General features: G+C 41.9%; 1 protein-coding gene across 1 annotated transcript in view; it reads left to right on the forward strand.

Annotated features, from left to right (window-relative positions):
• Nucleotides 1-24,448, forward strand: part of nrxn2b (neurexin 2b) — a 605,543-nt gene that overhangs the window by 302,364 nt on the left and 278,731 nt on the right. Inside the window, exons 12-13 of the mRNA XM_053415562.1 lie at nucleotides 1,438-1,464; nucleotides 23,406-23,525. Coding sequence (XP_053271537.1) covers nucleotides 1,438-1,464; nucleotides 23,406-23,525 — 147 coding nt within the window. The remainder of the gene's footprint in view (nucleotides 1-1,437; nucleotides 1,465-23,405; nucleotides 23,526-24,448) is intronic.

The raw sequence follows: 24,448 nt of genomic DNA on the forward strand, positions 1-24,448 counted from the left end.
ACTGACACTATCAGACACTATTAGTGACAGATAATGACGGTAACCTGTGCAATGTGTCAGCTGTCTACTCGTTTAACGGTGTCAGATGACGCCTGGCACAGTCTTGTTACCACCTTGTATGTATTATCCTCCCTAAAAAAACACAAGCAATCTACATATGTGGCCCGTAGATACATCTCCATGCGCCGGTATTTATATCGGGCCATATCTCTGCAAAGTGACGCCGGTCCCTGGCTGTTTGTGTCCACTATTCTGTAGCGGTTGACAGCTCGAGACCACAACCCAGCCACACTGCCACATGCACATGTAGCTCGCAACCACAAGATGGGGCAGAATAGTAGTTAATTAATTTAACGACGTAATTCTATGGGGGGGGATAACAATTTAATTCTACAGCGACCCCTGCTAAGGGAGCTAAGCTTGTAATTTTTTCTCCGCACTGCCTGTAGCAAGCAGTTCACAGCAGGGGCTTATTCCTTGTGGTTTGTGTGCACCAGGCGTGCGGTGGCTGGGATGTGCAGATCACCCTTTCTTGTCATTTACACTGTTGGGTTTCTCGTCCCCAAAGTGCTGCAGAAGGCTTCTCAAACTGCCAGGGGGAAAAAGGTTGAAATTAAGGGGGCACGACAACGTTGTGCTCTAGTGACAGCACAGCAGCTGCAGGTAGCAGGGTATCTGAACACAGCGGGGACATAATGGGCTTCACAGTGTTCATTTACAATCCGCGTCAGGAAAGCAAACACCTGGTGTTATTATCATCTCATTTTGGTGAAAACTATGTGATTTTGAAATTGTAGGCTCTATTTGACTTGTTTAATGAAGTTAACAGTATGTGTATTATATTAAGCGTGTTTCATGCCGTGTTACTAGGATTTACAAAAGGAATTCAAATAAACAAAATGTTGTTTTTATATTATTAAAACAGAGAAACTAGATGCAGGTTCAGCCGGATGGTTTAAATACTTTACGCTTCATCCAGATAGAACCTTATGATTTCAAAAACACCATGTCAATTTTTATATTGCCTCTTAAATCACATGAACTTTTTATTATGTGCTCATATGCTAACCAGAGAGCACTTTGAATAGCTTATGTAGTTGTTATGATAAGAGCAGTGCCAACATGGCTTCCTGCTGTCCTGCCGTATAGATCCCACGGTGTGAGCCTAGTCTTCTGCGGTGCTTTGGGGGCAGTGGGTGGAAAGGGGATGAATGATGGGACTGATGGAGGAAAAGGGTGATCCTGACTCAGAGTCTGTCCCCGGATGGTGGCCCCAGAGCAATGATTGTCTGCAGAATGTACCTTGAAGGATGTAAAATGTCTTTTTTTTTCTCTTTATCCTTTCTCTTCTTTCTTTCTTTTTGTCTCTCTCTCTCTTTCTCTTTTTTTTATTTTTTTTTTTATTTCAACTCACCATTTCGCTCTCTCTCCCGCCAGATTGTATCAGGATAGACTGTAGCCTCAGTAAGTGGTTCTATCCATTCTTCTGACTAAAAAAAGCAATGTATCTGTCTATCTCATCTTGATTCTGTGCAGTGGCCCTTTTCTGCTCTCTCCTGACCTCAATGATCAGTGACAAAACTCGCATTACCCTTGTTTCCATTCTTCCATATTTTCTTTCATTCTAGTAAGCATTGTTTTGTTTTGTTTTCCTTTACATTCTCTCTCAATGCCATTTTTCATTTAGCCTTATTTCATAAACTTTATTTAATATTTGTGTACAATGCATAATCTAAGTTGTAGTCTCCTTCTTTCCATAAGTGCTGTCACTTTATTTGTCCTCTTTTCTGTCCCAGATTTAATGAATGTTTCACTTGTATAATCATAAGTAGTTTTCATCCCGCTTGCCAACAGCAATAGATAATATCACTTCATTATTTCCCTGATCATTTCCCATTCTGTTCATTCCCATGTCAAAACACACACATGCAGAAAAGGGCCACTTCACACTCCCCTGTCGGATTCTCCTGTTTTCTATAATGAGGCGCTGAGTCTCGGCTCCGCACGGCCCCGCACGGCAGCACAGGCAGGTGCTGCTTCTTCTCTACGTGGGCCAAACTCCGGTTTGTTCCCAGAAAGCTAATTGATTATCCGCGGAGAGGGGAGGCAGCACCTGTTGTGTGTGTGTGTGTGTGTGTGTGCTTCATGTTTGGAGAAAGCTTGTGTTAGCGTGCCCCGTGCTGACAGAATGATAGCAAACACTTATTTCTATCATGGCCTGTGACAGTTGAGCAACTAGCCCACAGGTAAGTGCTGCCAGCCCCCAATGACAGCAATGGAGAAAATCGCATGTTTGTGCTTGTGTGTTTTAAATTACTACCAGTTATTGTGTTTTTAAGTTGTTCTCCTTTCTGTTGCGGTTTGTGTTTCCAGGTTAGCGCGTATGAATGGATTAATAATGGGGCCGTTCATGGAGCGCCGTGTAGTGCCCATGTTGTGCCAGCAGGTGATGCTAATGAGCTGTGTGAGTTTGTGCGCAGCTTTTGCTTGTTAACGCTAATTAGTGCTGCAAATGGACGACTGGAGGCAACAGGTCGGTTTCACCACAATATGAAACAGAAAAGCTTTGTGAGGCGTCGATGTAATGGAGGCGAAGTGCGTCAGTTAACGATCATTTAAGTGTTTTCTCTGTATTCGCTCGGTGTGAGGGGCCCACGTGGGTTAAATCCCAAGCTGTTGTTTGCGCAGAAGTTAAGTTTCTGTTGTGTTTGTATTTAGCTGAAGTGCGTCATGGCGCCTGCACCGTTTTATTTTGTTTATGTATTGAATATCTGTAGTCAGCAGAATGGGCTGCGATGACCAAGCATGTTTTATAATGTGACCAGTCCAGTGCTGGACAGTGTGTACAGGAGCTGGTTGAACCTTTCTCTGTAAATAAACCGGCATTTCCCCTGGAGTGTCTGCGTGGTCCGTTAGTTTACAGTAACAGTGATCAGGTTTAAATAAGGATCTGAGGTTGAAGTTAGATTATGGCTTTATGTAAAGGGCTATGGTGTGGTGATGGTTAAAGTTGTAAAAATGGTGTAGTCACTGGAGCTGTTGTAGCCTCATACAGATGTGTTTGCATGTGCTCTGTGCCTTTTGCTACTTGTGCCGTGTGTAGGCGCTTAAATGCAATGTTAACGCTATTTATTCCTGACTTCAAACGCCTCCACGTTGCATGGAGGTGGCCTTTATGCACGATGAATAACATCACTTGTTATGTGTGGAGCCAATGGCGTGACACACAATTCAAACAATCCATGCAAAATGTCCATACCCAAAGTTAACCACTAGATGTCGGGCAAGCACTGGGGATAGTAAGTGATCTCTGCAGTAAGGGAGGAGAGGGAGAGGGAGAGGGAAGCTGTGTGTTTTTCTCCCACCTCAGGGATCTAAACCTTTTCTGTTGGGCTTGTTAGACCCGGTGTAGATTGTGTTGGATTGTTACAAGTCATGTATAAGGTGGTTGAGGTCACAGAACAGGACATTTCTTATTTTTTTATAGTCACTCAGTCTTCCAGTGCTGCCAGCTTTCCTCATATAACTAAAAATAACATTAGAAATGTTGTCCTTAGTCATTGTTTTGTGAATTTGGGCCACTGCGTTTTTTTTATTTACCAGGAATGTTTTATATTTAACCTTTACATTTCCTTGGTTGACTGAGCATCCTTGTACAGCAGTGCCCTGCTTTGTGGGCACTCGGTCACACTTTCTTAAAGATTCTTAAGTATGAGTGTTTGAGTGTATAAAGTAGAGCAGGAGAGACCAGGGAAAAAGAGGGAGAGCGAACCAGGCAGAGCTGCAAACAATTTATTCTATGCCATGACATCTCCCGGTAGATTTCCTACTCTTTTAAAGCCTTGAATTTGATTCAGAAAATCAGTGCACCAAAGTCTCCACTGGTTGCCCCATGCATGTCGGCTTTCTTGATCGTATTTACATTAGCAGCAGTGTGTAGCGATAAACATTTATATCCCTTGCACCTTAAAGTGAATTTGACCCAACTTTGCATATAGATGTTTACACTAGCCTGTGACTGCTGGATTAGAATATGAATTTCTGTATCCCACCATAACTTTAACATCACATCACTGCACCATATCCTGTGCAAAGTACTTGAAATGAACAATACGATTTAATAATAATATTCTCGGCATACTGATGATCCCAGCAGTTTAAACTGTAACCATTTTGTACAAAAAGAGCTTCAGAAAAAAGAGATGATTGAAATAACAGTTTTTGGGTGTGTGGTTGTAATGCTGTACTGTACACTATCGAACCTTTGACCCTTTTTGTTATTTCTGGACTTTGCAGGGCAAGCGAGGCTTAGGAAGTGATAGTTCAACCCTGTGTTTTTATTGTGATATATTTTAACCCTGCTCTCCCACCGTAATGCAACCAGACATTATATGGAGCAGAGCTGTAAGCCTTCTGCTGCATTCAGGTCAGGGTGTCGGGCTGATGATATCTGCTGGAAAGGTGGCCTTTCTGCAGCCGGCAACACCTTCTCTTAGTGCCAGATTAAATTTGGCCTGACATATGGCTAGCATGTGGGGCACAAGTGGTCCATCTGCTAATGTCATACCCTTTGGCCTATCCACCTGCAAGTCCACTCTCCAGAGCAGTCTGAGACACATTGTGTCTGTGTGTAGATAGAGTATCTGATCTGATCACAGTTCAGTTTGTAAGGATCGCTTACCATCAAAACCTAAAAGTAATACTCATGGAACTCATTGACACTTTATATGAGTAGACATTCTGTGAAAAGGGCTGAATATGATCTGTTTTTTGTGTTACCTAACAGAACCACTGATATCAAGTTTTGTCACTTTTATATTAAATTTAGTCTATTCATTTATTCTGCAAATGGCATTTTAAACACTTGGTTAAGGTTAGGTTGTGGTTATGGTTAATTCAAAATATGGGATGGGAACATTTTGGGAAACTGAGATTATGCTTTTCTATGCAGCGCTCTTATACAATAAAATGCAAAATACTATTTCACATTCATATCTTGGGTGATATGAAGACATTATCGTCAACAGCAGCCTTTACTTTTAGTTTCTGATCCTCAAAAGGTAAACATTCTCTTTTTAGAGGCTATGTACTAGATGCAACTTGTAATGAGATATCTCTTCATCTTAAGTGCTCTCAACTTTTCCATTTTATTCTATGTCCATGTATAACCTAGAGTCTGAAAAGTCCATCTTCTTAGAGGTGAGGCCGGGCCTGAAGGTAATATGGGGTATTTGATAACAGTAATTTGACAAAAGATCCACATTCAGTCTCTGTTACACTTCGTCTTTTTTGGTGGCTTAACCCACTTGCACACCGGGCTAACTGCACACTTATCCTGCTCTAGAGTGAATAAAAGTACCACTAACCTCCCAGTACGTTATCTTCCCTTATTGTAACTTAATACATCAGTATATTTTTTCCGATGACATACTACCTGTCCCATAATCAATTAATTTCCCAGCTATGTAAATGTCTGTTCACATTTTATTTAGCGATGTCAAACACCGATAAGTATAGCACAGTGATGAGTTTTAGTGCAAGATGATTAGTACATTACTCTCCAATGTTGTCACTTATATATTCATTCAAACCAACACTGATGCTCATGGAGGCATGCATATGCATTCATAGATGCATCCCATGAAACATAGTGAGCAGATAAATTAATACACACACAGATAGGGAGCATATCTCTGTCACCTTCCTAACTTTTTGCTGTTTGCTCCCAGTTTGATCTCAGCTGTCTCAATCCTCCACATGTGTTCTCCATAGTCATGAGCAGAGTTCATGGAACCCTGTATCAATTTCCACTGCAGAGTAAGTACATGTGCTCAGAGACAGCCCGTATCATGGCCTTTTTAAATTTGAAAGTATTGTGTGTTCACTCCAATTTGTATTGAATTGGGTTCTTATCTGCCGCCCCAGCTCCCTCATTTGTCTCAAAGCAGATAGCTCTCTTACTCTTACTCATACCAATATTGAATTTGAATGAGTTTCCAATAACTCACTTACATCATGAGTCATCCTGGCCCAACTCAACCAAATAGATGTCAAAGATGGATTTGCAGTAGGCACTAGAAGCTGCCCCCAGCACAGCATCCTACAGTTTGTGAAGTTTAAGCATGTATCAGAGTTAGACTGTTTAACATTTATTTTGGATATGCTTGGATTGGTATTTGATTTTTTAAGTCAATTTAATGCTCCAATGGAGGTTAGCCCCTCTTTATATTTAATGTTCATTTTATCCTCCAAAACTCCAGGCCCAATGTGATGCAAAGGGCCAATAAGAAGTGTGTTATTAACATATTGTCTTGGATATGTGCACCCTCGTAGTATGGCTGCACCATTAGATATAAATAGATTTATGTTACAAGCAATCATCTAGGTCAGCGATGGATAACAGCAATTAGTTGCACATTTCCCAACAGTTAACAAGTTTAACTTTAATTAAGAGTCGTCCGTGTGATACTAGCCAGCTGCTAAGCACCAGTGAGCTCTTCCTGACAGTTGCCTAGCAGTAGCAGGTTGTCGTTCATCAATCATTTTTCAACAACATGGAAATCACCATTCACAGAAATACATGCATTCATGCAACGTCATCTTCTTCTTATTTGTTCGGTTTATTTGCTGGTGTCAAACAACGTCAAGGCCCATGATCATGTACTGAATAACTCTCCCTCAACTTCAATACATTTTCCCATATTGTATCAAATTTTGCTCTTTGCATGTGTTGATGCATCAAGATGTACTCTGACCTCGTTCTGTCACTATGCATAGTGTTGGTGTGAGGATGGCAATTTATGTAGTCTGAGGCCAGCTTCTGTCAGTATGTTCAAGTAGAATTACAATAGTCATAATAGCCCACTACAGTAATCACAAACAGCTCTTACAGTCTCAATTTTGCAGTCTGGTTGATCGACCAGCTGAGAATGTCCTTGTCGGTTGTTTAAAATATTTTATTAAACAGTTATTGACTTCCCCTATATTGTGTTTATTGTATTCATGTGAATACATTTTTGAGATGCAGAATATTTTCTTCTGTTTGTTGCTGTTAAAAGCAGCTCAGGAGAGTCGATCAGCCAAAACACTCCCGCTGTACGGAGTTGCACAAATGAGTCGACGCGCTGTTATTGCCAAGTACTCACAAATGGAAGGGTACTCCAGCTGAAGGACATGCTGGGAAGGTGATGGACCATAGTTGTACGAAAAACGTACAAAGCTTAGTCGTATATCATTTATATTAACTATTTTAAAGCAGTGCTCTGCTCTGATTTAATGCTCAGCGGCCTAAAAAACATTCCACAACTGTTTCACTGTTAAAGGCCCTTCAATGTTGAACCCAAAGGAGAGAGAAGTTATAGCAGGAGGGGGGGGAGGGGGGGGTTGTGCATCAGATGGAGACAAAACTTACATTGACAACACAGTGCAGGGGGGTGGTGACTGCGGATATACACTGATGTCCACTGACAGATGAACGAGTGGAAAGAGAATGAGACAAAGACAGAAGAGGGAAACAGGGAAGACAGGGATTATGAGTAATATCGGCTGAATGAAGAAGATCTAAGGAATATGACACTGTGCCTTGTATCATTTCTTTATACATTTACTCCATCCTTTCTTCCTCCTGTCTGTGCTCTCTGAACTTTATAGACACCTCAGGCAATCTGCTTACTAGACCAAACAGGATGAGGAGATTTCCATCTTGCCTCAGTTTGTCTTGTAGGAATCGTCCACACCAATCTCCACTGTTGACTTCTACTCTTGGCAATTTCAATTATTTAACATAGAAAAGGTAGCCTGGATGCCAGACGAACTTAGCCCCGCCCACAACAATTTGGTCGGGCAGTTCGGTCTGGAGTCGCTCCATTGGGAAAAAATTATGGCCCAACCGGGCCAATCAGATTGTCAGGGCGGGCTTTATACGATGATTGACAGATGATCAACGGTAACGTAATCAACCACGTCATCACCGTGCCCTCGGGTTGAATTCGTTTTCAACAAACATGCCTGCCGCTGGCGAGCTGAGATGTGTAGATGCTGCCATTGAGTCTGTTTTAGAAGACATCGACAGCGCATTCATTTTGAAAGAGGAACACAGAACGTGGAGGCGACGCCAGAGCACCGCGCTAATCCCTATCGCCCCGGCGCTTGGCTGTTCACAACGGACACTGAAGCGACGCTGAACCGCCGGGCAGCGCTAATAATATCACCCGTTGATCCAGTAGATCGCTGCACGGCTTTGTGCCGGTCACACCGGAGGCTGAAGCTCCGCGCTGCGCCAAGGCTGCCTCGCGGTGCTTCAGCCTCCGGTGTGACCGGCACAAAGTTTTAACATGGGAGTGGATGGGAGCCAGCTGTTATTTAAGGCTTGGCGCTGCGCTGAAGCGTCCGGTGTGAACCCGGCGTTAGTAAATAACTCACAATGCGTTGCTTAGCATACGTCACATACTACGTTGCTCTGATTGGTTGTAGGTCTATCCAATTGAGCGAAGAGGAATTTTACTTCCTGGTCAGTTGAAACACGCCCCATAATTTTTTCCCAATGGAGCGACTCCAGACCGAACTGCCCGACCAAAATGTTGTGGGCGGGGCTAAATTCGTCTGGCATCCAGGCTATAGAAAAGGTGGAAAAACGGTACATTCTGTATCTCGTCCCGGGGCCTGGTCTAGTATCAGGAGGCAGCCATGTTAAGGAATACACTTTCCTCTGAACGGCTTGTGGAGCATGTTGGGCAGGAGGATAGCAAGCTTGTCTCTTTCCCGGCTGGGACCTGAACAGTGTGTGTCTGATTATACCTTTTCAGGTATGCAGTTTTGGCCAACAACTGGGTGAAATTTTACCACAAAAAAGAGCAAGTTGACCACCTCTTGTTTTTGCACAATAATCCAAACATATCGAAGCTCTAGCCTTGTATAGCCTACATGCAAACAAAAGTGAAGCATAGCCTACTTTTTGTTTATTTCAAAGTTTATTTTTTAAGCAAACTTTTATTCATTCTATTTAATTTACCTTTTATTTATTGTTTAAAAGTAGCCTAAGTGGCATACATTTCTTAGTCTGTCAGTTTGTGTGCAGTTGACAGGGACTATACAATAATAGGGCACATTTTTATTTATTTTCTCTATTGGCTCCCCGACAGTCATTAAGTTTGAAATAAAACTTGTAAAGCTCTAAGTGAATTTGACTGTGTTGTATTTGAAGGTATGATTCAACTGTTTTCCATGGTCCAGTATTTTTTTTTAAAAAGATCGCAAGAAATCTGAATATCGAATCGCAATACTTACAGAATCACAATACCCACAGAATCGCAATACATATCATATCGCCACCTAAGTAGCGTGACTGTATCGCATCGGGAGGTCCCTGCCGATTCCCGTCCCTAGAAAAAATGTCATGATATAAGCATATAAAGTTCAGTTTCTACCTGTGTAATGGCCAATTGGGTTCAGACTTGAACAATTCATAAGGATTATAAATGACCTGGGAAGTAATTGTTTGGTTGATTGGGTGTTGACGTCCTCTGATTTGTCTTAATGCCCTAAGAATCACAGTTACACTAGTTTTATTATGTCAATATTTTCAAATAAGATTTAAAAAAGGTCCTGTGGTTTTTAAGTGTTTTAGCTCTACTGATGCTGAGGATTTCATGAAACCACTTATCGTTTTTGAAATTGTGGAAGTGTTAGAAGAAAATCTCAATATTTATATATAAGCCCAAACACTTTTAGTTTAGGTACCATGGGAGCATGCAATCACTATTCCAACGAGTAAACCTTAAGTGCTTATCCCACTGTTGTTTTCTCCATCAGTAGAAAAAAAATGTCCCATATCCGCATTGGGTGGAATCTCCTTTTGCAATTGTTTTTCACAGATTTTTTGTTAACACAGAACAAAGATATATCGAATTCATCCCATATCAACAACTGCATTGAGAGCAATGCCTCTATGTTGAATTTGGATGTTGCTGCCTGATGGGCATAGCTTCAGTCCATGATCAGTCTGGCTCCTTGCAGCGCTGCGTGGCGACGGCGACAGGTTAGATCTGGACTCATTACACAGACTCTAATGAGAGAACCCGCAACAGCCTGGAGCTGTCTAAGCCCATCCTGCCTTGCAGGACTGATGGCTATCCCAAGGGGCCATCCCCTCCTGCCACATCATGGTGGGAAATGCGGTTTAAATCATAAATCAGCATTCCCCCGGGACCTTTTTCTAGAATGCTAGGGTACAAGATGTGAGCAGGGGGAAGGAAAAAAAGAAACTGTGAGGACGAAGGAAACTGATAAGAAGCAGGCGATGGAGGGTGAGCATCAAATGGGAAAGTAAGGAGGGAGGTTGCAGATGGTAGTATGAAAGGGAAGAAGTGTGTTGCCTGTGTTTGAAGATCCAAAGGGAGCTCCAAAACTCTTGAGAGGAAGGGCAAAATATATGATTTATTCCCAGCTTCACAAAATCAATCTGCTGTCCTCTCAACATCTTCCAGACTCAAATATGTCTTCCTGCGGTGGCCATCTGCAATTCAAGAGGCTATCAACAACGGTTATCTTGTCATGGATGCTAAAGCACCAGCACACCCCTCCTGCACATCGGCGAGAACAGTGGGAAAGAGAAAGTGTGTGGCCGCTGATAGCAGGCAGTGAATACAAATGTCTGTATGCGAGAAAGCATTGCACACATATTTCTGCCTCAAAGTGGGACTCTCGTTGTCACACAAACATGAACACAGTGGCTGCCTTATCACAGTAATTGGTGCACGGGGTCAGAGTGGCAGGCGTAGATAATCATGGCTGAGGGTTATAATCTGTTTGCTGCTCCCCTCACTTCTTATTTGTCTTCTTTCATCGACCCCTCCCTTATCATCATAGCCATACAAACCCACACACAGTTTCATACTCGGCCACCTCCCCTCTTTCTAGTCCATGTTCGTGATGCAGCACCACGCTTGAGATGTTTTGGATGCTGCTGCAAGGGGGCTGTTTTGCTGTTGTGTCAGCATGCTATGGTGTCCTCAGCTTACTGCCAGACCCCCCACTCAACAATCATCAGTCCCTTTCATACGCCCACAAAAATACAGCCCCACAACCCTTCCACTCCCCTCAAAGAAATAGCTCTCTTCACAGATTTATATGACACATAACGCAGAACAGAGAGCTGCTTTGGGGGGGGGGGGGGGGGAGGACTTGATGGATTAATTGTTTAGAAATGTGGGTTAGAATTGTGACAATGGTTAGTGGGAGGAAAGAAAAAAACATAAATGTAGTGAGCAGCAACTGTAAATTGAGGAGTGGGAAGCGGGAAAGGGCCGATAAATGGAAGGTCTTGATGTAGATGTCTCCTTGCATTTTTATCAGAGTAATCTGCTCATATCTTTCATTTTCATCACAGCACTTTTTTGCTGTTAGCATACAGCTGCCATTTAGAACAGACGCGTGCAGGCACACTCGCTTGCACTCACAGACACATTCACACACACGCCCAGCTTTTCATTAGATCTGCAGCGATAGGCCTCCACTCCTTTGAGATAGAAAACATGATATCTTAAGATGGGAGCCAAATGGCATTATCGTCAAAGGAGGTCTTATCCCGATATCTCTGAAAAGCAAAGACATTCCTGTCTCCGCCATAGAAACCATATTAACTGCTGCAGACTTATATAACCTGCTGCTATTGGTCTTTGCATTTACAGAAAAATATCTTGTCCATATGGGTCACTTGCCTCCATTGAAGAACTCTCACCGCTGTCATAGACCACAGAGCACAGCAGTAGAAAATAAATTTCTACTTCTATGGTGTGTGTATGTGTATATTATAACCATTTGGTAAATGATCCTTTCTGCAAAATGACTGAAGAAATTCTATCTGGCATGGCCAAAACAGACTCCACTTTCACTATTGCTTGACTCATATTTAAACAAGACATTTTCAAATCTGAAAGTCGATGAAGGCAGTTACTGGTCGCAAATCATGATGTAACAGCCATATGTTTCTAAATAGGGCCTAATTTACATAGTCCTTTGTCTTTATATGTACTTGAATACATAGTTATGAGAAACGAGTCATTTTACGGTTCGTTTAACAGGTTTTTCTCAACATTGAGTTCAGCAAATCTTCCAGGACTTATTTTAAGATGTACATGGAAAAGACCAGTGAACAATGCTGTTGAATTAAACTGAGCAGTAGACTGAAATTCACTGTAAAACCCCATTTGTTTTACTCGTATGTGCACGTTTTTCATTATAATGTGTTTCATTGCTTACTTGTTCATTTCAAGGAGGCATATTTATCTTGTTTCGATATTAGATTCTAAATAGAGAAAAAAAAAACAATCTAAATGACTCACAATTAGCCAAAGGATAAATATTTGTCTGTGCTCACCGTGGCATATTTATTGTAAACATTTTTGTCTTAAACCAAGGCCCATTCAAATCACAATGCGTCTGTGGCTGTAATTAATAGACTTTAAGTTAATTAAAAACATAGTGTTGTGCTCATAATTTCTTTATCACAGAGCTTTGAATGGATATGTGGTCTTCTAATCAAAGCAAACAAGATTACAAGACAGTCACAAAGCAAAGAAGTGAAAATCACCCGAAGACCTTCCAGTGTGATTCATATTTAAAAACTAAGCCATGTCTCATTATCTGATTTCCATTTGAAAGTGAGGTCATGTTCTGCTCAATGGGAATTATTATAAACCGTAGGAAATGACACAGCCACCTGTAGTGTTGTAATTAGCTTCAATAAATATGTGAAATACGTAAACAGTGTTGGCAGTGTTGGTGGCACTGAAGTAGCATTATAAGTATATGAGAACAAATCATACTTTATATACGCCTGTCCTTCATTTCCACTACACAAGAACACCTGTCTAACTCCAGAAGTAAACTTTTCTTAAACAAGAAGCATTCTCAACAGATTGAATCATTAAAACCTACAATATGTCAAAAAGACGCTTGTTTAGAAAGGGAGCACTTTTGTGTTCACCTCTACCGATTGCAACCGAGCAAAAGATGAAAGATGTCCCCAGTCTAAAACAGTATGACTAAGCTCAAAAGAAATGCAGTGCAATGAATATACCCTCTCCAATAGTTTCCACAGAATCTAGAACATTACATTTCATGAACACAAAATACAACTACAACCTGTCATGGGACTTCTGCAGAGCCCTCGATGGCTGTAGAAGAGAAACCGGCCAAATATACAGTATGACATGCGATCATAGCTAATAGGTCATTTGCATTGATAGAGTTTCAGTTAGGTTTCAAGAACCATCATGCTTCAGTCAAAACAAATGGTACTTATTTGAAAATGCAGGCTAAACTCCTCAGCGATTATGGGGCGTAGATCTCCTGACTGGCTCATTGTCAGTCAGTAGTATTTTGTTCTGAATAAGAGATCATTTTGAAAGGTGAAGTTTTCTCATCGTCAGTAACCAACAGCTTTAAAAGCTTTGGATTCCGCCGTTCCTCTATGCAGGATGTAAAGAGTTTTTTTTAACAGAAATGAGCCAGAGAGGCCCACACATGATGAATAAACCTGATTGCCTGCTGGTGGGTTTGTGTATTAGAGGGAAGCATTTTACTGATGGGAAACACTATCTGCATCTACAATTTCAGACATATGATTGCAGAACACTGTATTCACTTCATTATTTCCTGCCATAAGGATTGAGAGAACATATCAGAGGGTGTTAAGTAAAAGTGATATTAAGTAGTTTTTAATTAACATTAAAATTATATTAAACAAATGTTTATGTTTCCTCGTCACTCATTTAAACTATTCGTATTTACCCAACCATCATTTCTACTATCTAATATTTAATTCAATTACTTTGAATTAAAAGCTTACATATTTGCTTTAACTACCAATAACTTTACTGTATTATTTTATAAATACATCGATTAAAGAAACCTGAGACTATTAAACTGTAAAGATCAGGTCCAGGTAATTGTAACACCTCTGCGTAAATGTTAATTCTCAGGCTACTTTCACGCCACCATAGTCTGCAGGGTTTTCAGTGTTTTAATCACCCCTGCTATTATCTGCAACCCTACAGTTGGCTGTGTCATTTCCTTCAGTTTATAGTAATTCCCCAAATGAGCCATTGGGCATAACATTACCTCACTTTGATAATGCAAATCAGATAATGATCATGAATGAATGAATAAACATGTGACCTGCATATTTCTAAACACTTTTGGAATCAAAGTCTGCTCTCCCACCTGTCACAATGTACCTTTTCTTTGCTTGTTAAATGCAGTGATAAATCATTTTTGTTTTAAATAACACCAGCAAACTTTGACAGATAGCACTATGCCCTGTTTGCATTTCATAAGGGATTTGACACATAGCATTTTGCATAGAGCGTCCTCAATCTCCCATTAACATTTCTAACAAACGTGTTTAGCATATGAGAGCAGCGGCAGCGGGGTTGTATGGTGTCGAGTTGTGGCCCTGCTGTCCAGACAGCAGTCGACTGGGGTAATCAAGTGTGAAGGTTGTGAGGAGCAAACAGCCATTAACTTCCCAAACACAGGCCATCATCACCGTCTGCGGAACACCGAGGGGAGGGCGTGTGTGTCGGTGTGTGAATGAGAGCAAGTGTCAGGGCTGGAGAGTGTAGTTTAGCATTGTGTGTGTGTGTGTGTGTGTGTGTGTGTCCTTCATTGCTGTCTGATGATGGATAGAGTGGATTGTGATTGTGAGTGTGTCTGATGCCAAGTGTGGGTGCACAGTGTGTGTCTGCTGCTATAACTGTCATAAGATTAGAAGCGTGTGTTTGTGTTTGTGCACGTGCCCATCTGAGTGTGTGCAATGGTGCTTGCAGCAGGGAAGTTTAAAGCCTTGACTATCGTCTCTCATAAATTATCTTTGCTGTGCGTTCTTTCAGACATATATACCCTGGCCATTTTATCAATTTATACAGATTTGCAGGCAAATCATGCATCCTACTCTGTGTCCCTATTCAACGTGATCTTAGCAAACATTATTCCCATATGGCAGTACAGTATGCCTGTGCTGGCCTGTGACCGGTTGTTTGACATGCCACTGTGTCCGCTGGTGTGATGCCATGCCGATCCAACCCATCTGCTCCGGGCCGAGCTGGCACAGGGGAGAATACATTGGAGGCAGGCAAAAGGGCAGTGGACGTGGGGTTTGTCGAGGCATGGCATCCAAAAACCCTCCTGAACTACTGCCCTCAAAACAGTCCAGAGCACAAACAAGGGTGTGATGGGCTGTTAGTTCTCAGTAGAGACCAGGAAAGCAAATATATTTAAAATGGATGTGCAGTCCACATTACTAGGTGCAGAGTAGGGCTGCATGATATTAGGACAGACAGACAAAAATAGTCTGTGTGTGTGTCTGTGTGCTGTTACATTTCCCTAAGGTTCTGGGACTATAATAAAGAAGCAATGCAATTCTTTTAAATATTAATCAATCAAATATTGACATCAATTTGACCTGGGATAAACGTGATCACTAGAAGTTTCCACTGTACTAGAAGTTGGGAGGTGGTGGTGGCACGAAATTTGATGGAGACGCTCGGAAATATCTATGCAGGAAAAACGTTGAACAGGCCTGTCAATGATATTCATTTTTTTAACATAGTATGTCAGGCAGCCGGGCTCCATCTGATTGACCAAATATATTGATATGCAGAGTGTGTTAGCAGTTCAAGTAGTCTGTTGCGATACGTGTATCGCACATGGATACATTTTGTAAACAGTTAATTTTCGCTATATCAAGCAGCCCTAGTGCAGAGTAGTTGCACATTGTGTTGATGAAAGTATTATTAAGATTGGTGTGTTAATGGAAACCAAGTGTGAATTATCTCAAATCTGTGGGTGGAGAGCTTTCAGATGTTTGAACTTAACATGCTGCGAGGAAAAAAGAAAAAAATCAATGGCAAGTTGAGAAGATTGTGAGGAGATGCAGTTTAAGAGGGTGTGTGAAAAGCAGAATACTTAGATCCAAGTTATTTGTGAATTAATGTACGTTTCTGTAGGCAGTAGTTTGTTATGCAGCCATTTTAGGGTAAATAGACTGTGTTAAAAGAAGAAAAGGATTGTCCAAGACATAGACAAGGAAGCAACGGAGTGTATGTGTGTGTGTGTGAGGGGGGGTGGCGTTCCTCTTCATTACCAGCTTTAAGGAGACATGCCAGCAGCACAGATGGCAGAGGAGAGAGGGGGCACTGGGTTGGCACATAAACCTCAACTCGCCCTCAAACACCACATACATTCAAACAGTAAAATGGACATGCATATTTGTATAATAAGTCTTCAAAACGCAATATGTTTTGTACTTGTAGTCTGTTTTTTATCACCATTACTAGGCAAATTTAAACATTCTTAAAGATGTGGTCCTGAAGATCACCTCACACATAAACATGTGCCATGATGCCACACCATGATGTTCATGTGCCAGTTTGTTGGCTGGGAAAGCTGCCTTGCTGACACTGCATCTCTCTATCTTTTGGCTCTCTCACGTACTGTCACACACACACACACACACACACACACACACACACACACACACACACACACACACACACACACACACACACACACACACACACACACACACACACACACACACACACACACACACACACACACACACACACACACACACACACACACACACACACACACACACACCTACTCTCCAATAAGGCTTTTTTCCCTCCAAACCCTTGCTGTCACCACTCTTATAACCTGAGACATAAGTTAAAGTTTCAACGTTTCAGCACCTTTTTCAAAACAGGTACCATTCTTTCATACTTATAGTATATATTTTTATACACGCACATATACACACAATTGCACACTGAACATTTGTTTAAATAATGCATTCTCTAGGCCCCTACTTTACCTCAAAAAATAAACCTAATTCCAAACATTACCACCAAACCGGATTCTGACCCTAAAACAGCTTACAAGGGCGAGGACCACCCAAAATGTCCTTTCTTTCAAAAACTGTCCTCATTCCTTGTATAATCAATCTGCTACACATAGATAATACAGGACCTCAATGGTCCAATTACAGACACTGGTCTGGCAGGAAACGAGGGCCACGTGTTTGTGTGTGGGAGATGTATCTATTGTGCGCAGTATGTGCTGCTCTCATCTACAAGGTATAATGTATGAGTAAGCTCTCTCTTTTTCTCTATTATACACAGGCAGACCTCCCACAAATGTAGGAATCAAGAAAGCCATGTAATATCAATTCAGAGCCTACTACAGTTCATGTAAGAAACCTGACACATTTCCCTTGTAGACGATGATTTGTAAATCCCTCCTTAAGCATGAATTATGCATTTACTAAATGGTGTTCATTATGACTAGTTAGCTGGGTAACGGCAATGGCTCAAGACTAAGATACAATGAAATATCCATAATTATTTATTCTTTTAATTATTTTAAATATAATTTACACCTCTCCAACAGACATATTGCAGCTGTTGTTGCAGTTTTGTGCATATCATGCCATGAAAGGTGTACCAACATGCTCCAGTTTAAGACTGCTGGACATTTCCACTAGCCTGGATGCCAGACGAATTTAGCCCCGCCCACAACATTTTGGTCGGGCAGTTCGGTCTGGAGTCGCTCCATTGGGAAAAAATTATGGGGCGTGTTTCAACTGACCAGGAAGTAAAATTCCTCTTCGCTCAATTGGATAGACCTACAACCAATCAGAGCAACGTAGTATGTGACGTATGCTAAGCAATGCATTGTGAGTTATTTACTAACGCCGGGTTCACACCGGACGCTTCAGCGCAGCGCCAAGCCTTAAATAACAGCTGGCTCCCATCCACTCCCATGTTAAAACTTTGTGCCGGTCACACCGGAGGCTGAAGCACCGCGAGGCAGCCTTGGCGCAGCGTGTTGCTTCAGCCTCCGGTGTGACTGGCACAAAGCCGTGCAGCGATCTACTGGATCAACGGGTGATATTATTAGCGCTGCCCGGCGGTTCAGCGTCGCTTCAGCGTCCGTTGTGAACAGCCAAGCGCCGGGGCGATAGGGATTAGCGTGGTGCTCTGGCGTCGCCTCCACGTTCTGTGTTTCTCTTTAAAAATGAATGCGCTGTCGATGTCTTCTAAAACAGACTCAATGGCAGCATCTACACATCTCAGCTCGCCAGCGGCAGGCATGTTTGTTGAAAACGAATTCAACCCGAGGGCACTTTGGTGACGTGGTTGATTACGTCACCGTTGATCATCTGTCAATCATCGTATAAAGCCCGCCCTGACAATCTGATTGGCCCGGTCCGGCCATAATTTTTTCCCAATGGAGCGACCCCAGACCGAACTGCCCGACCAAATCTGTTGTGGGCGGGGCTAAGTTCGTCTGGCATCCAGGCTACATTTCCACACCATTTCTATAACATTTTTGTCAAATCTAAGCTCAGCGGGTAACAAACTCAATGTCATTAGGCACATTATGAAAGACATTTTCTAACTATTATACACTATGCTGATTCAAAGAGCCCAATTGTTTAACTTAGTTCTGATATCATACTTCGTATTTAATATTATAATCATTCAATTTGAATACAGATTATTCAATAAGAATTGTCCCATCCACCACCCAGGCTCAATTCTGATTCTAATGGCAATGCTGCCAGTCAGCAAATAACAATCCTGCTGGGTGTTTCTTATGTTTTCAGTTTTATAGAACCAATTACATTTATTTATTTATTTCGAAAGTGTTATCCATCTTAAACAGGATGTGATCACTTCTGTGTGATTATGAACAAAAGAGTGTCTTCACTATACAATGTGCTTTCCCAGATGGGTGCACAACAGGGGGTTGCCTGAGGTCCATCACCTGGTAGTAAATGCTAATCGTGAACATAAATAAGTCCTCCACTCATATGACACATACACACATTCTCTTTTTAATTACAGCATCTGTCTGTCTCACTAAGTAGAGATTTTATTGATGCATCTTTTTTTTCTGTCCCCACGTATTCCATATGAAACCACAAAGATGCCAAGCATTACAATTCCCTCTGGCCAGCATTTGGTCTCTCAGGTTGTGTTTTTAACCTCCTCTACTGCTCTCCATGAAAAATCCATTTCAATCATCTTGTATCCACCCTCATCTCTGCATCTTCTTTTTTCTTTCCCCCCTGCTCAGTCTCTCATCCTCTCGCGCCACATTTTTGTCAACACTCACATCAGCATCAGTGTCCTTCCTCTTTCCTCAGAGTGGGGCTGCTGAGCTGAGAATGAAACTCTGGGGATTGTGGATCTTTCTTGAGCCCATTTTAATTGGACTGCAGTCCACTGTTGTATTTTCTTTTCTCTCATGGGTTGCGTGTGTGTATGTGTGTGTGTGCGTGTGCGTTTCGCTTCGTGGAAACTCGTGACCTCAAACGTCCTGAGTGCTAGCTGCTCATAATAATTTTCTCTTGCAGGGAATTTGAATTACAGAGCTTGAACTGGCATTCACTGCTGTCTCCTATACTTGAGGATGGCAGGTTTTGTCAAACATCGTAAAACAGAATATCACGCTGTAGTAAAAGGGGAAATCAACTTACATAGCAGCTCAGGTTCCCCTGTTAAGTTGAGTCAGTGTTGAGATGAAAAATGGCAAAGTGTCACATTCAGGGCACAGCATTGTGCAGATACATTCTGTTCAATGTTAAATTTCTGTTCTCTCAGGGATGAGTAGAGGCTTTCCAATGCTACAGTGATGTAATACATGTAAATGTGTTGCTTTCTCTTTTATACCTTCAAATCCACACAGCATTTTAATATAAAGTGTGATCTCTCTACATCAGAATGATTTGGGACACAGTCAGGTTAGCTCAAACATCATGTTGAATCCCCTTAGCAAACATTGACTCTTTAAATTTCTGACACTGCACCCTGGTGTTACCCCTTACCCGTATAATCCCAACACTCTAACTGCATATGCTTCAGACACCCCGATAAACTGCTTGGTTCAGTGGCTTGCCCTTGTGTATGACTGCATGACTCATGGCAGGTTCTTTTGCCATCTACTGTACCGACAGCAAACTTGCCAGGGACTGCCTGTGGCCCTATCAAGCTGTGGTAGTGTTGTTAAGCCAATGCTCTGGCTAGCAGTGATCGTTCCTGTTAGGCAAGCTCCGAGCCCCCTGGTCAGCATTAGGCTCTGCTGCGCTCGTTAGCGTAAGAACCATTTCGAGAAAGCTTGCTGCTCCGTGGCCAGCATCAGTCAGGACTGATTGGAGTGACAGTGGAGTGGATGGACCACACAGGGCCCCAGTATCATGTAGAAAGTAAAATAACCAAACTGAAACATGCCTCATAACATTGTTTCACCATTCTAGGTTCATTTTGGGGCTTATAGTTGAGGTGTGTCAGTGACTGAGAGGAGATCATTAATTGTGCTTGGCAACTTATTGAATTCGTCAGATGCTTCTATTTTAAGATCGTCAGACGTCTTGAGTGAAAACATTTTCATCAGTGGTCTGAAAGATTTCTGGATCTCTATGCCACTTTCTGCATAGTCAGAGTAAAACATTTTAATGTAATTTCCTGATTGTTAGAATAGAAATGCTGTCATAATAGCCTACTGCAGACTGATGTTCAGTTTCACTCAAGTTGTTTTGATTGTGGTTTAGACAGGATAATTATACAACAGTGCTCTAGTACTGCACACACATAGCCTGAATAGAGACTGACGGCAACAAACAGCAGCCATTGGCTGTCAGCTTGTGTTTCATTGATCCGATTACATTAATGATGGCTGTCTACAGAGAGAACCGAGCAGCCACTGATGGATGAATGCTGGTAATAGTGCAACAACCCGCAAACATCACACCTCTCATTTCTGATGTGGTGACACAGCCAATGAAGGTAATTCACACTCCTGGCTATTTTTACACTGGTTAAGAAATCCTCCCTGGCACGTCTTCGTCTCCCATGTGGCATATTTAGGAAGTGCCAGGCAAATTGTGGTGCTTCGAGGGGACAAAAGAGATGCAGAGATGAGGAAAGAAGGAGCTTCTGTTCATGTGAAGGCAGCCCTTTGCCCTGCTGATCTCCAACACAAAGCAAGAGGGCACAAGTGACAGCCTGATCATTAATTGCATTTTAATAATCACCAGCTCTGTTATTAATGAGCCTTGCGTCCCCCTTTGTTTTTCTAGCAATTAGTACATTTATCTGCCAGTGGCTACATTAAAGGCTTAGCGGCTCATTTAACCCTGGACCACTAGCTCTCAGCTTTCTTGTTTGCAATCTCACCTGGGCAGTGAAGTGAGGCGTCACTTCACTTTCATCAATATGCCACCAGGTGTTTTATCAGTATGAGGTTCTGAGGAATATGTTTTGATTAATACTGTTCACATCATCATCTGGGCGTCAAGCCAACACGCAAGCCAAATTATGTAAGATAGCGTGTTATAATTTTCATTGTCATCCTCCTGATTTCTGCAAGCTATTCTTTAATGGTTGAATAGCCCAACCCAACTTTAGAAAAGAGAGTATGACAGTGGCCTTGGGTATGTGTTGATACTGTGCATCACCCTATGCCCCTACACCCTAATAGGTCCCGGGCTGCACTTCTACCACCTTCTACCCAGAGCTTCTGGTTGATTGGCTAGCTCGAGCAGAGTATATATCTTATCTTTCCTCATTGTTACTGTTATTATGTTTCAAACAGTGCTTGCTATGTATGCAGCAGTGGCCCTTACTCTCCTGCGGCCTGTGGCAGCCAAGCCAAATAAATATTGCATGGCCTCCATTCTAAAGGGTAGTCATTCCCCTTCATTTGTGCTGCCTTAGACTCTTCTAACTTTTACGATCTTGCATCAACCAGCCAGCTCTCCGGCTGCTCTGTTGCCCTTTGGTTCTCAGTTTTTAGCTTTTTTTAAAGGCTCCTTTTTACTCCTGTTTTTTATCATCTTTATCCGTTATATATTTATATATATCTTTCAGCTTTACTTTTGCTGTAATAAACTCCTGCTCTCGTTGCAGCAATATAGCAGGCATTTCCGCTATATTTACTTCACACATGGTGTGATCAAAAGTATATCGGTCCATTTCAGGTGGCTTAAGTCAAAAATTACATATATAAATATATAATAAAGTAAAATTAGTTAAAATTCCCTATAAACGGGGGAAGAGAACAATCATGTTTTGTCTGTACTATATAATACACTAAGGCTCCAGGCAGCCAGCCTGTCAGACTAGAGCCAATGACCCTATACGTGAAGAGCAGTTCCTAATTTTAGATATGTATTAAACAACTCATCAGTACTTTTCGAGTATAAATGCCTTTTGATGCCTAAGTTTCTTTATTTACCAGCCACAATGACACAACAGTGCCTAAAAGTTTGGTGAAGAGAAGGTGGCTGAACACAAGTGACTGGTCTCCTGTTGCATTCTGCTATCTCAGTCTGCCCTGCTGCCAACAAGGTGGAAGACTCCTCTCATTAATCTGTATATACACACACACACACACACACACACACACACACACAAATCCTCTGTCCACTGATCACCTTCACCTCGATGCTGTGACACTGTGCATGGCCACTCCTGCCAGGCCTTCTTGACTTCTGAAGCCACGTTGCTATACTTTCCAACTTCGTCGCGTCTATTTTGAATCCTTAAAACAAACTTTTTAACGTCAACTAATCCCTGACAGCCAATGCTTTGACTTTGGCCAGGAATCATGTCATTTTATCATGCTGAATTGTAAAGGGTGTGAATGACCACAGTCTTAATTAACAAGTTTTTTCCTGCTGTGCCTCCCTATTGCTGACATTAGGGTCTATTAAACGTTTCTGAATTACCATATGCCATTGCATCAAACTGTCTTTTGCCTTTCAGTGGGTGAGGTGAAACAGCAGTAGGAGAGGCGAGCAGAGGAGAGGGGAATTGGAAGTGGAGGTGTGGAAAGGGGAAATTGGGGAGGACAACAGTTTGTGGGATGAGCGGTTAAACTGCCTGATCTCACTTATTAACTCCTCCACTTATAGTGCGTGTTAAGCGAGTGTTCCATGTGCTTAACTGAGACATGAAAGGCTCTGTGAAAGCAGAACTCGACTTTATATAATGCTTGTAACAGAACCTCTCCAGTCGTCGTTGGCTGCCTGTTCTAATCTGCTTCCTCAGCCTATTACAAGGTATTTGTCCTGGTGTCTTCGATGACATCCTGCTGCAGCACTGTGAGCATTTCAGAAGACATTTATTTTCACAGTCCGTCAGGCCAGACATTTGATTCCTTTCATTTCCTGTATACTGGGAAAATGCATCACGTGAACATGTTTCGCAAACATGCAGATTTTCTCCAATAGTTCTGTCACCTATTATGTGTATATTTGGTGTGTGGGTGCGTGAGTAGACACAAACACAGTTCCCGCTGTGCTGATTGTGATTTGATCCCCCCCCTCCCCGCCACAGGCAAAGGACCGGAGATACTGTTTGCGGGGCAGAAGCTGAACGACAACGAGTGGCACGCGGTGAAGGTGGTGCGAAGAGGCAAGAGCCTGCAGCTGTCTGTGGATAATGTCACAGTGGAAGGTTAGTTGGGTTTGGGACACAGAATGATTAATTTGGGGTGAGGAGCAGCTAATGAAAGCCTTGTGACCGTAAGGATGGGATTTACTCGAACAAACCATGTTACCTGTTTATCTTTAGAAGGAAGGTGACTAATTATGAGGATAATGAATCAGAATTATGGTTTGAAAATGTATAGTTAAAAAAATTATGGGAGATTGGTAACAAGTTTTAAATGTATACCATTTATTAAGAGCTGGATGAAATGTATGCAATTGAGACCAAGCACGTAAGATAAATGAAAATAGTTTTTTTATAGTAGATAACTGTGAGGTAGCAGCTGTGTAGAAAGTACGCAAGAACAGGTTCTGCCAGCTACTAAGAAAATGGCAAGAGAAGGATGAAAGGTCAAGAGACGGGCAGGAGTCACTTGTGCTCACTGTGTTGTGGCCCCAGGCAGGAGGATAAAAGGGCAAAGGGTGAAGGAATAGGTGAGAACAGAGTGTAAGCTAGATGGGAAGCTAGATGGAGGAAAGATAGTGGGCACGTCGAGGCCAGAAGCAAAGATTGACCCTGTGAAATTCTGACATGTTCACAAACTGGTTCATTGTGAAAAAAAAGGAGAAAGGGCACCCAGGGAGTCTTGGCAGAGTTTATTAATTGGCAGGTTGCCAAGCTCATTTCTCAGCATCTCACAGTTAACCCTCTGTTAATTGTGGTATGTATATGCAGCCGGAAAAAGCCATTTACTGCAATATCATCCGTATATAATGTCCATCACAGCAGGTTAGAAAAGGAGCTGAAACCTTTCCTGTACACACTGTTTTACGTAGTGTTACATTAGATGTAATAATCTTAATAAATATATACCAAAGACATAAATGATATGCTTATTATAAAAATATTATACCAGACAAGGTAAATTCAAGTTTATTATATTTTACATT

This window comes from Pleuronectes platessa, chromosome 23, assembly GCF_947347685.1.
Source record: "Pleuronectes platessa chromosome 23, fPlePla1.1, whole genome shotgun sequence".
In the NCBI taxonomy this organism is placed as follows: domain Eukaryota; kingdom Metazoa; phylum Chordata; class Actinopteri; order Pleuronectiformes; family Pleuronectidae; genus Pleuronectes; species Pleuronectes platessa.